Source organism: Myodes glareolus, chromosome 23, assembly GCF_982192425.1.
Source record: "Myodes glareolus chromosome 23, mMyoGla1.1, whole genome shotgun sequence".
Lineage (NCBI taxonomy): Eukaryota > Metazoa > Chordata > Mammalia > Rodentia > Cricetidae > Myodes > Myodes glareolus.
This window is the reverse complement of record NC_142048.1, coordinates 52,707,488-52,725,337: the sequence shown is the minus strand read 5'-3', so window position 1 is coordinate 52,725,337 and position 17,850 is coordinate 52,707,488. Positions and strand designations below refer to the sequence as shown.

Below are 17,850 nucleotides of genomic sequence, written 5' to 3'. Positions count from 1 at the left end.
CTCATTTGTATTCCTTTTTACTGAACCTTATTGCCATACTTAGGTTAAATATAATACTTGCATAGAAAGAAGTACTATATATAGTAAAAGTGAAGAAAGTAGATATCTTTCTTATATTCCTGATTACTGAGGAAATACTTAAGAGTTCCTGCACTCAGTGTAATATAGGCTAAGGGGTTGTCTTATGAAACGTTTATTGTGTTAAGTTGCATTCATTCAATCCCTAATTTGTAAAGATTTTTCATTATAAGGAGATATTGAACTTCATCACAGGTTAATTCTGCATCTATTGAGCTCATCTCGACTTCCACCCTTACTGCTATTTCTGTATTTATCTTTTACACATTGATTTGCATAGGATGCATTCCCCTAATGAAGCCAACTCAATCATAGTGAATTTCCCTTCTAACAACCACCAACCAAATCCCAAACCAGCAATAAAGCAGAAATAAGGGAAATTTGGACTCAAAGAATGACACTGAGACAATGGAACAAAGAGTTGTTCTTTCCAAAGATAAAGAAAGCTGACAAGCCTTTTGACAACGCAACCAAATAGAAGAAGATATTCAAGTAAATAAGGTAGAGATTCAAAGATTCTATTACAATAGGTAGCACTAAAATTCAGAAAATTATTAAGGAAAATTCTAATAAATTGAATTACAATGAACCATAAAATTAGAAGAAATTGGTAAGTTCCTAGACACACATGACTTATCATCAAAACAGAAGACACAAGCCCACAAACAGATCAACAGTAGCTACTGAGATTGAAGTGGTAATTAAAATGTCTCCAATGGGAGAAAAGCCCATGACTGTATTAATTAACTGCTGCATTTTATCAGACTTTTGAAGAACTGACACAATTGTTCTTCTAGCTATTTCATAACACAGAAAAGAAAGAAATTCTCCTAAACTCATTCTCAGGAGCCAGTACCACACAGACGACAAAATCAAGTTAGGACACACAGAAAGGAAAGCTGTGGGTCATTCTCCCTGATAAGCACAGTGCAAAACTCGTAAATAAAATACTAAGTCAGGTTCAATGTCATCTTTGATTTGTCCTCTCTCCTATCACTGATGGCACCTGGGGAAGATGTATGGCGAAGCTCTGGAGGACAGAGAATACTGAACAAGAGACTCAAGACCTGTTCCTCTTTAGCCTCCCCTCCCCACCCTTCTCAACTGGAGCTACATCTTCATGAGTCTACATGCGAGGCAACTGTAGGACACATTTTTCAGTGACTTTTGAACCCTTCTTTTTATCACTCTTGTTCTTCCCCAGTGAAAGAATTATGCATCATTCAGTCTGTGCCTCCATGGACCCTATACACAACTGGTACACGCACACTTTCTCTCTCCATGGAAAGGCCCTTAGGAAGACTCTGACATGTTTTTGTTATCCTGATGGCTTCCAAAGCCAACTCTTTCTTATAGGGCCATTCATTGCCCCAGACGCAGTGAGAAAAACGGGCTAAAACCACAGGTGTTCTGCAAATTATCATCATTATAGATATGGTTCTTCTGCGATTAGATTATTTCATGGTTTTCTAATGAAAAGATGCTGAATTTGTTGACTCATTGAATAGTTGAAAGACGATAGAAACACTAGGCTGTGTCTAGATGGAAAGGACACTAAGAGTTCTCTCCAGCCAGTGGTGTAGCACTGGGGAAGACACAGACAACAGCCATAATGACTGAAGAGGCTCAGGTATAGAGTTGGCAGGAGACAAGAGATGTACATGCCACAGTGTGCAAGAAGACCGCATGCTGGGTGGGGTTACCACTTCACTTCCCATGAGGGGCTCACTACTTCTGTGTGATCTTGCATATTTCTTTTTGCTGAACCACAGCGAATACGTAGACACTAACTAACTCATTCATTTGATTTATATTGATCCATTTCCTTCAGTTATATTATTGCTAAAATCAAATCTAAGAAAAGAGGTTGTCCTACCTCCTTGATTACAAAAATAAAACATTTTATGCTTTATAAATGTCACAATAAGACACTTTGGGATGCAATGGCATCTCTTTAGAGAGGACATAAACATGTATTTTTGCTTGTACTGCATGGCAGCAGAGGTAATATATATTTGCCATTAATTCAATTCTACATCTAGTATACCACAAAGCAGGCAAACGCAATTGTTTTCAATTTCTTCCCCAAACATTTCCATCTGACTTTCAATCCTTTCCTAAGTTCTCAAGGTCAAATGACTTAGCTTGATAGAGAGAAAACAGAATGTTTCAAAAATGCCTGGATGTGGGAACCAAGGAAAGCAATTGTAAACCAGGAACGTGGTATACATGTTAGCACTAGTTTAACTAAACTTGGATTGACAGACACTTAATGATGCACACCCAACGGCTTACCCCTCAGTCAACTCTTGCTGGGTGTGTTTGCCATTTCTATATCTAATAGTCTGTAGTGGATGATGCTTCTATGAAAACTAGGTTCACATAGCAAATGATTTGTCCTAGCCCCCAGCGAAGGAAAATGTTCCTATGGTCTCTGTGACAGTGCAGGCTCAGATGCTCAGAGTCTACTCAAGCCCACACGCCTTCTGTGTACAGAGCTGACATCCACTGTGCCAAGGACAGGCCCTGGGAACAGACGATGCTCTGTCACACAGGAATTCTGTACGCCTGCCTCGGTGTGGAGGCTGTCCTCGGACCTGCAATGCACCAGTTTGCTGAGAGGGCAGAAATGGGCAGGTGGCCATTACAGAAACAAAATGCCAGACCACTCAAAAAACTGCCAATAGGAGGTTCAGTAAATTTATGTTGTCAGAAAGTTGTTCCTTTAATAGCGTTTATTTCACATAATTTGAAATCTGTGTCAGAATACTTTGTTGTCAGTTTCTTAATGAAAATAATATGAAGGCATTTGACCCTCGCAGTCCGTTCTGAATTTTGGTGAACTTAGAGTGCACTGAAGACAATTCACTTCACAGTCAATAGGAAAGTTGTGAGTACCATCCCCTCGCCTGCAGAGTAAGAGGTAGCCATAGCATTGCAGAGGGCATGTGCTAAATTTACAGACACCACACACAGCTTCAAGTATCATGGATGTGAGAACTATTTGACCTAATATATGGACAGGACACTGGGGAAAGGCAGAGACCTGCTAACTTTCAGAGGAGGGAAAAATAACAGCCTTGTCTTGACAACCGTGCTGAAAAGTCAATGCTGTGACTCTATCCAGAAGAGGAGTTTCTAGCAAAGGGCACTGAGCAGACTCAAGCTGAAGGAAAGGGTTGACTGAGCAGCGAGGCCTGACGTGGCAAACATGCCCAGTAATGAAGCAGCACAGAGTACCCAGTGTCCGGAATGGCTTCCCATCCTGGCCTGCCAGAAGACACAGTACTGAGTCCTGCCTAGACTCTATGGATAGGTGAGGGAGCGTGGTCACTAGCTAGCCATGGTCAGCCATTGGCCAGGCAGTCTGCTAACCAGAAACAGTTGCGGACAGCATCCACATGGGTAGAGAAGCCTTACCTTGTCTGGATCAGTGGTCGTGATGACCCATACACAGTGAGCATTGTCTTCATACTGCACGGGATAGTTAGGGGAGGTGATGATACCACTCGGCCCACGCAGGTTAGATCCACATGTCCTGGCTAGAAACAGATGGAAACAATAGAATTTGCCCAGCAGTTCATCAACATACAAAGGACACCATGTGGGATGTTTTGTAAGAGGTTCTTTTTTTTAGGCGGCATATCCAACAATGGGTGTCAACCTGACATTTTCATACACATGTATAATTGTTCATATTTGCCCCTTTCTGCTCCCCACTTGTCCCTTCATACCCCCACACCTCCTCTACTTTCATGTGTGTGTTCTTTAACATAGGATCCACACATTAAAGACAATAAGCAACATTTTCTCTTTCCTCCCCCTTCTCCCCTTCCCACACTAACCTGGATCTACATTAATGTTCTATGTATGGATAAGCGCACAATTGCATTTAAATATAGATTATTAACATTAGAGAAAAACATGACTTAAAAAAGATAATTACATCATTTTTCTCTTTCCTTTCCTCCCTCCAAACCCTGCCACATATTCCCTCTCCCAATCTTTTTTAAATCGATGGACTCTTTTCCTTTAATTGTTACATAAATGTGTGTGTGTGTGTGTGTGTGTGTGTGTGCCTAAGTAAATTTCACAGAACCATCAAAACCCTAAACTATAATCTAAAAAGATTTATTTTTAATGTATTTGTATGTGTATGTCTGTGTGAGGGTACAGACATGTGCGTTCAGGGGAGACGGTGTCTGGGAAGCCCAGAAGAGGGTATCAACTCCTTGGAAACTGGAAATATGGGAAGTTGTGAACTAACCATTGTGAACGGTGGAAACTGAATCTGAATGCTCTACAAGAGTAAGTAGCAAGTCCCTTTTAACCATGGAACCATCTCTCCGGTCCCTGTAAAGTTCACCCTTAACAGGTCATCATAGAAAGTTGGCAAGTGTCTTTTGCTCAGCCTTTGAGAATCATACCTGATATTTACAATGTGGGTAAGGATATCTTGTTAGAGAACATTTGCAAGGACATTGTCGCTCATGGTCACAATGTCACAGAAAGATTAATATCAAACCTGCCAATTTCAAATGCCACTGTGACACAAAACCCCATTTCTTAGGTGCTCATTGGTACACGAAGAGTCTGTACATCTATCCATCGATCCAGTGAGATGCATAAAGGAGTTCAGAAGAGCAACATTTGGGAACAGTGCCACGCCTCACACAGGATGGACTTATGTGCAGTTTCATCTCTGTTCAGCTTTGCCCTGTGTCATTCAAATGAGGATAGTGGGATGCAATGCCATCGTCTCATTCAAGGCTTAGATTCTATTTCACAGAACTGTGCCAATTCTCAAAGCACAATGAAGACAGAGACTTGAGTGTATTATGCTATGGAAACCTTAAAGAAAATAGAAATGATGACTCCAAAGCAAAGGAAGGCTTCATTGTGTTTTTCTTCATCTTGAAGCTGAAATGAAAAAGCCACTGAAGCCTAGGAACAGTAAACTGATGAAAATGGCATACTTTGTGATAAAAAAGAAGTATTTCAATTGCCCTTTTCTTTCTCCAAGTTTTACTTTTCCAAAACTTGGAAATCTAATATCAGTGTGGGTTCTGGACAGAATGTTAATAACTTAAACAGGGCTTGGGAAAAACAATAGGGCTACTTTTATGAGAAAGTGCATGCAAAGATAAGAACTTCATTATCTTAGACCCTGGCATGCCAAGAACACACCAGGTTTAGGCCAAAGATGGATGCCCTAATGTTGCAAAGAAAACTTGGGGTGACTGTCCAGGCAGATGTCTCTATCAGTTCTTAGCTTTGAAGTTGCTTGCTCTGCACTCCCTGATTACGCAGGTAATTTTATATCCTTCTGGGGTCCCTGTTGGAGTTGAAGACTAAAGAGTTTTGCTTGCAGTTTCCTTAGTTATGATGGAAGGTAAATTGGCTACAAAACTTTGAACTCACCAAGACAGGATTAATATTGGCCTATTTTCTTTAAATTTGTCAAATGCAAATTTACTGGACCTTATGAATATAATTCTTACCTGATAGCTGTTCTTATTGTATATAGTTTTATTATGTTAGAGTTAAAACCCTTTCCTTTTTATTTAGTCAACAAGGGGGAAATGTTGTAGAATATTCCTTTCCACTGTGTAAAGATATGTCACTGTGATTAGTTTAAGAAAGGACTGAATGGCATTGGCTAGACAGGAAGAGGTGAGGTGGAACTTCTGGGGACAAAGAGCTCCAGGAAGAAGAAAGGAGAAGTCACATGCCAGACACATGGGAGGAGGCCACGCTGGAGGAGAGATAAAAGCCCCGAGTCATGTGACAGCGTGTAGATGAATAGAAATAGATTAAGTTATGAGTTAGTGGGGCAAGTCTAAGCTATAGAGCAAGATTTCATAATAATGCCTCCATGTCATTATTGGGGAGCCAAAAGTCCTAATGAAAAAGTCCAACTACACCAGGCTTCTCAGTGGCTTATTCTAGACACCATCAAATAGAGACCACACATGGCTACTCAGTGGATTAGTCGAGACACTTTCATACAAAGAACATACATGGCCATCCAGTGGATTATTCTAGACACCTTCACACAGAGAGCATACATGGCCATCCAGTGGGTTATCCTAGACAGCATCATATAGAAAGCACACATGGACTCTCAGTGTATAGACAAATTCACACAAAGCTCTTCTGGCCACCCATCTGTCCTGTTCATGATCCATGTTTTCTCTCTTTCCACTGCCCATTGACATTATGACATTCCAATTGCCAAATGACTATTCAGACCAGTTGTTTTTCTAGGAGACTCAGCTCTAAGGCCTCCTGTCGTGCAATGACCAGCTCGTAGGGAATTCAGGAGGCACCACTCACCATGGCAGAAATATGCGGTCTCCTCTTGTCTATACCCACATTAAAACGGTTTAATCTGTGACTATTCTTAGAAGAAATGGCACTCATTTGCAGAACTCATGGTTCTTTCAAGGTTATTATTTCTCCACAACCTTCTTTGTCTTCTTGGGCTGTAAGCCTGGGGCTTCTCTTTTTTGATGGCACATGCTCAGCACCAAGACTGCAGGCTGAAGTCCTTGGCATGAGATAGCCACATGCAGCAATTTAGAAGCTGTTGAATACTCACTACAGACATGATTAGCTAAAAATCAGTCAACTCTACATGCATAGACATGTTAAAAATGACTTAAAATGCAAATATTTTCTGCCTAAATCAACATCAGTGTTAAAATAGAGGGTACGAGACTGTTCAAACCGTGGCTATGCATGTAGTAGTTCCACAGGTCATGTAGAAGAGCTGTCTGCAAGCAGAGACCCATCCTAGATGCTAATCTTTACTGCAATATATCTATTTTAGGAACATGTTTTAAGAAAAGGTCATGAACTTCCAATGTAAAATTCATCTGAAGCATTTTGGCACTGACAGCATTACTTAAAATGTCTTAAGGAAAGACACCACCAATACTTAAGTTATAAAGCTTTGATATTGTGTTTCAACTTTGCTACACTTCATAATTAATAGCTATTATAAACACACAATTAATCACACACACACACACACGGACTTAACTGTGAATCAGGATATCTACGGGATATTCAAGTATTTTAAACAATGAGAAGACATGTTTAAAGGTATCAGAAGCTATTTCACTGTATTCTCACTGATGACTTAGTATCCCCCAATCATTAGACCCCACTATACCTGGCAGGAAGTTTACAGAATCTAGCCCTCCACTACCTGCCGCGTGCCTCTGCGACTTGTGTTGAAGCAAGGCCCTTCAACTGAATTACTAAAAATTTGCTTCAGAATTTCCTGGAACTCATCTCCCTGGTTTTTAAGGATTGATTTTTACAGGGTGTCTATGTTTCTATTGAGCGGTCTGAAAAATAAAAAAATAGTTAATGAATGACTAAACATGTAGATCAGCAACAAACTCCTTGTTTAGCATGTCTGTCTGTCTAGTGTCCATTTGCAGTGCCATGGGGATGAAATAAATAAATCCAGTGCTTATGAAGAACAACAGTCCGGGAAGAAGAGAGAATCAGAAGAGAGGATAGGATAGTCATGGTAATGCAAGAAAAGCCTCGCTGAAGATGAGCAGGATCAGTGTGCAGAGGCCCCACTGGAAAAAGGAGTGGGAAGAAGGATGGTAGGAACTTGACCAGCTGCACCTGAACAGGAGTCGAGATGAAGCTCTGGGAATTTGTGCACAATGGTATCTGACTCAGAAATCCAGAAGTCTGAAGCTCTGCTTGTGGACACTTCTTTCCACTCATGCACTGACATCTCTCGCTCCTTCCTGTGAATGGGTGGTGAGCTCTTACGATCTGGGAGAGCTGGACAGGCCTCTTCTGACTGACACAGGGACGTCCTATTGTGTCCTCGAAGATAAGGCCACTTCTAATTTTGTAGCTGCTTTTTCGCTAACCGAGCATTCAAACAGTTCACGGAGCCTTTAAGCAGCATACACGATCGCCATGCACTAGGGTCTAAGACCTTGGAGAGCGATCTTTGTGTTTTCTGTCACCAACATGCACAGATGTGTGCTCATACGCCTTGTAGTTCAATGTTGCTGCCACTCTTCTAAAGACCTGGTCTGTGTCAACACCGGACAATATAATACCTGATTCAGATTGATGTCCATTACATGTTAAACGTCCATGGACAGTAACTGTATACTAATGTGGAACAGGGAACAGAGGTTATGCCCTGGAAAGTTCCATCAGCATGAGCATTCAAGTTTCAGTGATAATCTATGCATCGAAATAAACAAAAATTTATAAGACAGTGTATGAAAAATGTAATAGTTCTAGAAGAAAAATGGATTCCACAGTCTCTTATTCTCTGCACACTGACCAGTTATAGAACGCTGCATTAATCAGCATCTATTGCAAAAACAGAAGTTTCTCTGGTGAGGGCTGAGAGATGTACTGATCTATGGGCATAAAGAAAAGATCATCAGGGACAGTTTAATGTGGTGTCTGTTAAGTCCAATGGTAGGAGTTCATCCCGTGGGTCTTGTGATGCAGACTGCTGAGACTTTGGACCAGTTCATGGTAATAGGCATTAACTCTGACTTGTGGGTCAGCTTTAATCCAACCAGAAAATGGTTGATCACTCCTATAACATTCAGTGGGCATATCTTGCCAGGTAAGTCGTTCCCATAACTCATTTGTGAGCTCACAACACATAAGAGACTATGGTTAGGGTTTGAGTTGAGGTTAGGGTTAGAGTTAGGGCTATCATATCTTTCTTTTCCCAAGGCAAAGAGGTCATCATGTAAGAGCTTGTAGAGAGAGAGTATGTAAGAGTCAGAAGTCGTGGACATCTATATTGAAACATTATTTGCTGTACACAACAGGGTCACTGTTCACATGAACTCATGGGCATTGCTACTGCAGACAAAAGACTGTACAAAATGATGCCAACCATGTATGAGAATGCAACTTATGAATCTCACCCTAACTCAGAGGCTACTGGCATTGGGTGGCTTACTCAGGACAGGAGTGTAAGTTTTCTTCAGGTTCCCCATGATTGCCAGTGAGTCCTCCTACATCCATGCACCTATGGACTTGTAGGTTTAAGAAAAGGAGTGCATGAAGTTAGGAGGGATAAGTGGCAGGAACCATAGGCGAGGAATTAGAAGGGAGAGGGATGGAGGGAGGTTAGTCCAAACATTATATTCCTATGTTAAGCCCTCTGTTTCGAGAGGTAGCATTGGACATTTACTGTCTGAGCTATGAATATGTATTAAAGGAAAATCATTCACCTCACAAGAATGAAAACTCACTGAAAACAAAGGATTTCTGGGCTTCATAGCTCACACTTGAGATTTCAGGACTCATGGTGGAAAGTAGGAGAGTGGCCATGAGTCTGAGGTCAATATGGGCCAAGAGTGAGACCATGCTTCAAAATAATATAATATAAAATAATATAATATAATATAATATAATAAAACAAAAAAAGGCATTTATTTACTAAGACCCTACAAAAATCTTTTCTGTTCTATAGTAACAATTTAATCAAATTATCTAAAGAGTAAAGATTTTGTTCAAATACAGTTTAATTAGCCCAACAGCAGAAAAAACATGGGATGCTCCTTGAAACGAATCACTAGATTGCCTACTATATGATGCATTTAACACACACATATTATACATATATAACATACAATTAACATATGTTATATAATATGTAATAAACAATCTTCTTGAAATTTTAAAATAATAAACCATTTTGAAGTGTCTAGATTGCCAGCTGAAACGGAGACAGAGAACAGGGCCCGAGAGCACAGGCCTTGTAGGCCCCTAGCCCTCTCCCCTGGGGTCCAGACCTGCTGCATGCAGTTACTGGATGCTGCATCCTCAGCTGCTTTATATGAAGCCTCCTACTATGTTTAATACCACAGGAGCCATTATTTTACCTCTGAGTCATTTAAAGTGTGAACTGAAGGACACAAGGCTTTGCTCTCACATGGCTTTGGCATGATATGGTACGTGTGGCCAATGGTTGCTGACTGCCTACAATGGGGGTGCAGCAGAGGGAGGAAACTAACTCAGTCCTTTGCATGGATCTAGAAACAAGCTGTCTTTGGTTTTTCTTTTGAATTTGGTTTGGTTTTGGTGGGGAGGATGGCAAGAGCCGAGGACAGATACAAAAAGATGGGGAGGTAAGTGAGACTGGAACGCATGATGTGAAATCCACGAAGAAGCAATAAAAGTGAAAAAAATGTTCATCTGAATTGAGAAAAGAAAAAAAAAACCAAGCAAATATATACAACGCTGTCAGGAAATGAGGGAAGTAGGGAGGAGGTTCCCAGGAAGGGCTGGTGATGGAAGAGGCTGGATACAGAGGGATTTCAGATGCACTGACATCTGACAAAGGTCCAAGATGCATTGCGGAGGAAAACTAGGCGAAGAGCCTCAGACAGATATACTGTGGCTCCCAGATGGGGTGAGCACCAACTCTACTAATTGTCCCCGGAATAAACAAGTGGCATAAACTCTGAACACATCACTTCCAAAAACTCTTAAACAAAACAATATCCAAAAAAAAATAGAGTTCTCTCCAATGCCCTCAAGAATCTGGAATCACTGGTGTTTCTCCTAATTCAATATACCTAAAGAAGTTATGGTGTGTGTTTCTTTAATTCTCTGACACAATCGCTGCTTGAACAAATAACCACCACATAAAAAATAATTCTAATGCTGACGCTAGACCTGTGATCCAATAGCATGAAGCTTCTCTCTGGTGTAAATAATCTTTTCATTGCCATTTAAAAGGTCACTTCTGCATAGGCATAAAACACGGGCAGAGGGGATAACACAGAACAGCCTCGGTATGTGACAAGTTAATTCGGGAAGGATAATTCTAGTTAACCTCACCTGGAATCCGGGGGTAATAAGAACTTTGTTCTGCGACCCTGGCTGCCTCCAATTAACTTTTGTGTAACTCGGGTTACAATTGAAAATAACACTTCCCTTTTCTTAAGCGCCCTTTCAACTCCGGGAGCCCTCAGCTCCGGGAGCCCTCAGCTCCGCCTGCCCGGCAAAGGCGCCGCAGGAAAGGACGCCCTCCACATCCATCCTCCCGAAGCCCCAAGAGATGAAACTCCAGCCTGAGCACCTTCCTTCAATAAAGCGATATCATCGCCTTATCTTTTCCTGTTTGCTTATTTTTCTACTGCCAGTTAAGGATGCTTATGCAGTTTTAAACAGCTCGTAATGCTTTACCCTGAGGAAAAAAATATCATAATAGCTGTTTTCATATCTCTAAATGAAGTATGCATAATTTCAAATGGAATATGGAATCCCTTGTGTAATTACTGAGCTGTGACAACATTCATCTGTTTGGTAACTGAAGGGAAAGGTAATGTCCCCAGGCCTCCAGGCTAATTAGATAATGTAAGCTTTGGCAAACCGCACCAGCTTCTAGACACAGGGTCACTCCTGACTCACTGCGTGTTATCAGCAGCTTCAATCACACTCTCCAAGGAGAGAAGGCTGGATAATAACCTAATACTTAGAGACCCCCTCGTGGAGCTGGGGACCATGAGGACCAGGCTTTGCTTGACCTATGACCTTAAATACTCGGATGTTGGTCTCAATGCTCAGAGCACTCATTCCTTTCTCTGACTGAAGTGTGCCTGACGTAATTAATCCATGGGCGGGCATAAGATCCAAGGATGAATTGGGAGGATCCCCACCAGACTGCTCTCTGGCTATGAACTTCTTGTAATGGTGTCACAAATGTACCTGAGACATTGCCCTTGCTGTAGGAACTGCCCACAGCTGGTCAAATGTCCCTACTGTTAGCACCGAGGAGATTGTAACCCCAGAAGGGAACTTACTCATACCTTGGCAAAAGCGTCTACAATCTATTTTCAGGACTATTTGAACATTAAGGAGTGCGACATCCACTTTTTCAGCACGTGTTAGAGACTGGACAACATCCTTTTATAGGGATGGAGAAGAGCCTGCTTTTCAGCTCTTCCCCATCGGTGAGTCAGCCATCAGGAGCGCGTAAACGGCCAATTCAGAGAGAATGAGGGCATCTCCACGCTTAAAAATGGACAGCCTAGAAGACCTATGGATTTTAATCAAAGAAAGTACTTTGAGCTGTGGGGATGCCAGGTGGGAAAAGGATCATGAGTCACTTAGATGTCTTCTCTCCACACCCACGGGGTAATGATGACTCTCCAGGGGCTGGGAAGGAAATCAGGGAGGTAGACATGGCGGGAAAGCAGCACTGGCCAACACATGAGCCACTGGATGCGGCCAGTTTGGCTGGTCTGAGAACCATCGATACACATGTATTCCCATGGGACAGTGCCGGGGAAAGTATGGAGAATATAAACATACATTGTAAACTTTACACTGATGTGTAGATGATATTTTCAGTACCTGTGTCCAATCAAAATTTATTAACAAAGCTAAATTCACCCATTTCATTTTGCTGGTTAGATATGGCTGTTCAGTATTTGCAAACTCTGAGTGTGTTTGTCTGTTTGTGTATGTGTGCGTGTGTGTGTGCATGCACTATGAATTTTATCTGTCATGGGAAGCAAAGAGATATAGTTTTTCCAGAACAGCCCTAGACAGGTGAGATCAGCTGACATTACATCACATTGAAGCTACCCCCATCTGCCCAAACCTGGGAGAAGGGGTGAACTGGTTTTGAATTTAACACCCTGGATGCTTCTCCTGGTTGGTCTCTCTCTGTTCACTGTAGTTCCAGGAGTCACCCATGTTCCTGGAAGAAAGCCCAATCTTCTGCTTCATCCAGCTAGCCTTGGGCTCAGGCATTCCCTTGGTCTGTGGTTGGTGCACTATTTGGACAACTGTTTACATGTCTTCTCTAGAAGTTAAACAATGCTCTCTCTTAGATAAAGACTTCTGTCTGTGGATAATAGGTGACTGGTCCCTGGGAGCTCAGCCTGTTTGCTGACACTGTTCTTTCTGAACAAACAGCCTTCAGCCATTAGACATAGGTAGCCAAGCCAGCACCTCTGCAGGCCAGTACCAGAAATTAAACCCACAGACTCCTCCCCGTCCTCCGGGCATTATTTTCTGCCACACAGAGTCTGCTGTGTGGTTTGAGGTGCTGGAAGATGGATTTAAAATGGGGGGGGGCAGCAAGAACTCAATAAGCCAAGTGGAGGAAACCTCAGCGGTCTGAAACTGGTAGAAATAAGTATTTGAAAGATTCTACAGAACTCAGAGACAGGGGACCGTGTGGGAAGCAGGGTTTTCTTTTTTAGCCCATACTATCACTGGGTTTGAGATCAGTAGGCTCCAGCCTCTCAAGTCTCGGATATCCAGCTGAGGAGCACAGGCCAGGTGGGAACTCGGTATATCCGCATCAGAGAAGGGGCGAAGGAAAGAGAGGCTTCACTTCTGGGAAAAACTGCTGGAGTCATCAGAAGGAAAACAGCAGAAGTGTGACCACAGGCCCCATTGACAAGTTTTTATCCCACAAAAAGCAGGCTAAGCCAACCTGTAAATTCAGCCACTAAGTAGGTCAAGGCACAGGACCGAGGAATTGTCTCAGCGGATGCTTTGCCCTCTCCAGAGGCTCCACAGATGTTTATCTACACTTCTGATTGTCCTCGCAGCAGATGCCAAGGCAGAGAAGGGTTCTGCTACTTCTCTGGATGGAGCCGAAGGAGATTGTGGTGAGGGAAATATATTAGGCCCCGAAGCACAGGGGCTAGGTGTTTCTGCTCATACCTGGAGTCTGGGAGGAGCTGACCTCATCTCCAGAGGGCAGAGGGCAGAGTGGGGCCAGGGCGGGGAGGGGAGGAGCTGCTCGGTAGGCACTAGGCTTTACTTAGTAAAGTTCTTGTCGATAGTGTGTACAGTAAATGATAAGTTTTGCTGCGTGTTTTCAGTGGTGTAATGGGGGTAATGACAGGGTCTCTCATGCCTGTGATCTCGGCACAGAGGAGGCTGAGGGTGGAAGAGGCTGCATTTTAAGGAAAGCCATTGTGCTAACCCCGACTTGTTACTCACTCACAAATCCACGTATAGAAACATCTCAGCACTCTGCCAGCTGGGACAATGTTATGTAATTAAATATCGAATACATAAATAAGTGGAATTAATTGGATGCAGGAGATGCACACTAAAGAGTTCAGATGGATTTCCGAACAGGAATTAATGTAAGAGAAAATTCAATGTGCAGCTGAATCTGAAGGAACTTTATGTTTGCACTTTCTATTTACTTAAAATATTAAATAGCTTTTCAACTGTGCTCAAAACAGATGTTGATTAGAAATTTACATTAAAATAGACAAAGACTAGTCTAATTTTACTTTTTTTCCTTTTATAACAAGAAGGGATTATCTGAAAAGTATTGAAGACTTTCTTGTCTGCTGAGACAAGTGCCAGCAAACTACATCTTCTGTGAGAAAACAACCCTAAAAACTAGCTCGAGTTAGAAAAGAACCTTATCTCGACAGTTAAAGGGAATAATTCAGCAGAAGCCGTGGGTGCATCAGAGACAGCTGAGGTGTTTCTAACTGAAACGCACAGCACAAAACCAAATAAAACAATGGGCTAAATTCCTTGAGAGGAGTGTTCTCTTCCAAACCATGATCAAAAAGTCCCCAAAGTCCGCTAGAAATAGAGTGAGATGGGCTTCTTCCTGAAGCTAGTGTTAAGGGCAGGGCCCCTTGCACATTCGTGGTGTGACTGGCAAGCATTGTAGACCGTGTGGGAAAACAGTAAAATAAAAATACATGTGATCCAGCAATCCTTTAAAAGACTATAAGGATCAGGGATCAGGGAGACGTCTCAGTGTTTAAAGTTCTTCTTGTACAAAGCTAAAGGACTCCCAGCATCCACGTCAAAGTCAGGTCTGGCTTGTCAAGAACTCACCATTGGTAATCAGAAGCAAATACATCCCAGGTCATGGGGAAAGGGGGCTCTAAGAGACCCCATTGTAAAGATTAAGGTGGGAACAATTAAAAAAGCCATTTGACAGTGACCTCTGGCCTCCACACATGCATGTAGGGGTGAACACACCTGTGCACACACATGCATAAAACTAACTAAATAAATGTCTACTTGGAAGGAGAAGATATTATTATACAGGAAACTTTCCTTGGTCCAGTTAATGCTTTACTTTTTCTTAAAAACTATGAGTTAATACAGGTTATTATGAAATAGATGCAAAAAAAGATATAAAGCCCAAATCTAGTTTTCTTTTAATTTTAAAATATTTTCCCCGTTAAAACAGTAAGTCAATTTTCTGTTGGATTTTATGTGATTTCCAAACTTCAGGCAGGATTCATGTATCTCATAAAAGTGGAACATTTATATTTTATTTCTGTCTAATTTCATACATATCTCTTGAAGAAAGCTGGCAATGGTGATGGTGAATATTTTCTTTGGCAAATCATATCAGAGTATAGTTTAAGGTAAAAGCATATGAGCAGGTGAGATAACTTGACAGTGAAGTTATCACACTGAAGACCTAAGTGCCATGATGTTCTAAAGATACAACCATGTCCTGAAAGCTATCCTAGAGTCCATAGGTACCATGCCAGTTTTGTGAGCTCACACATGCACAAGAATAAGAAAAAGTTAAAATTAAGTAAATCTGGGACTATGCTGATAAATTCTTTTTATCACTCACTCCATCCACACCCCAAATCCAAAGTCAATGCCACTGAAGGGTTAGACTTTAATGTTTGCAACATGTTTTTATGTACATACACCACTGTGCACAGGTGTAGAGAATTTCCAACTTATGGTGTGTGTGTACATTTGTGTGTGCCTGGGAGTGTCTCTGTGTGTGCCTGGGAGTGTGCCTATGTGCATGTGTGGGTGCTTGTGTGTGTGTATGCATGTGTGGGTGATTGTGTGTGCATGGATGTGCTCATGTGTGTATACGCATGTGTGCTTGTGTATATGCATGTGTGTGTGCTTGTGTGTACTTGTTTGAAATCAAAGTACCAGCTTTTCTCAGAGCTGTCCTGCAGTGGGAACTTTAGTAGCCTAGAGGAATTACCTTCTAACAAACTCTTTTGACCCACATTGTTATGAAGACACACACATTACCAAATCCTTTGCTAGTTATAGACCCTGCTTCCCATTTAAACTTCACCCTGTGTTCAGGAGAACATCCTACCCTGGGGAGAGTCTTGGCCGCCTACTGGGTACCTTACCTCGGCAGATGGGTCGGTGATCGCTCCATGCTGCAAGGGTCTCAGTGACTCTCTGGCAGGTGATGGCCTTGGCACCTTGGAGCACGTAATTGTCCTCACAGGAGAACTGCACATTGGCACCAACCCTAGACAGCACCAAGCAAAAAGCAGTCTAAATTAGTAAGAGAAGGAAAACATCAACAAAGTGTCTTTTATGATTGTTACCCAGGCTAAATAAACAAAGGGACACATGCAGCAATCCACAGGAGATTATATTTTGGGTGTTGGTAGTCAATGGTTTCAGAGTAGGTCTCAGAAAGCCCAGTAAAGCCATGAACTTGCTTCATAGATAGACAAGGTTAAGCTTAAACTCTTTTAAGATTATGCCTAGAGGCCACCTTGTCAACCTTAATGGTCACTTCACATACAGCGCCCTTAACGCTCAGAAGAAAAAGTTGGGTCCTCTGAAACTGCAATTACAGAACGTTGTGAGCTGCTGTGTAGTTGCTCAGAACGGAACCTGGGTCCTCTGGAAGGCAACAGGTACTCTTAGCCGCTGAGCCATTGCTGCGGCCTTCAGGGAGGGTGATATTATGGACAACTGTGGCTTGCACAAGAATATGCACATGTGAGAATTTTACACCTTAAAAATAAAGCAAAGCTGGACATTGTCTTCTGTGAATAAATATTTTACCAGAGCAAGTCCTGAAAGAGTCCAAGTTAAGAAATTTCTCTGCAAAGGGCTTAGAGTCCTACTGTCAACACTCAGCATGTTCACTAGAATGTTCTGCTATTACACTTTGGAAACCCACCTTATAGGGACAGAAACATTTATTTCAGAGAACAGCAATACATCAAGCCTAGTGTGAAATGGAAGACAGTATTGGCTCCAGAAATGCATTGGAAGAACGAAAGCCTGATTATTGGAACCAGCAACAGGACATGGCCCCAGGCTGAGAGTTTGACAGATACACGAGGCAGTATGAGTTGTGGGTGAGGTAGTTTGCAGCAAGCATCAGCCTGAGAGCATAGGACTCTTCTCTGTCCACCATCTGTCCTGAGTGGACAGCTGAAGTGTCTTACTACCTCACAACTCCATTCTTACAGGAAGCAGTTCTACCCAGATGGATGCTGAGGAGCCATGGTTGAAAGTAGGAATCTCTGGGGAAGAGATGGCAGGCATCCACATAGATCCATGGAGTTGGTGATACAAAAAACATAAGGGAAGGAATAAACTTGCCGCCTTTCCAACTGGTGGAATAGAGACACTTCCCAAAGGAAATTGAGATTAGGATTTCTCAAGCTACCTGATCAATCAGTGCCCACCTGCATGGCATTTTTTCTGGGAATAATCCTGAGAATGTTGAAAAGTTATTAATGTTGAGTCAATCCAACTGGGAATATCTCAGATTAATGAAACTAAACACTTTTCATTTTGAAGGAAAATCTCAGCTTCTTAAAAATTACTATGCAAATTGGTTCCATGCTGGCCTGGTCTACTAAGGGAGATCAAGTCAGCCAGAACTACATAGTGAGACCTTTTCTCAAAACAAATAAATAACAGGAACATATTGTTGAAGACACTGCACATATTTGTCAAAGGACAAAGAGATTTCAGGTCTGTACATATCAGGAAGCTTCATCAATA

At 42.0% G+C, this 17,850-nt stretch overlaps 1 protein-coding gene across 2 annotated transcripts in view; it reads right to left on the bottom strand.

Moving 5' to 3' along the window:
• Window positions 1–17,850, bottom strand: part of Csmd1 (CUB and Sushi multiple domains 1) — a 1,511,659-nt gene that overhangs the window by 413,812 nt on the left and 1,079,997 nt on the right. For both annotated transcript variants that reach the window (XM_087901170.1, XM_087901171.1), the window contains exons 9-10: window positions 16,224–16,348; window positions 3,499–3,620 (exon numbers count right to left, since the gene is read on the bottom strand). In XM_087901170.1, the coding sequence (XP_087757296.1) occupies window positions 3,499–3,620; window positions 16,224–16,348 (247 nt within the window). The remainder of the gene's footprint in view (window positions 1–3,498; window positions 3,621–16,223; window positions 16,349–17,850) is intronic.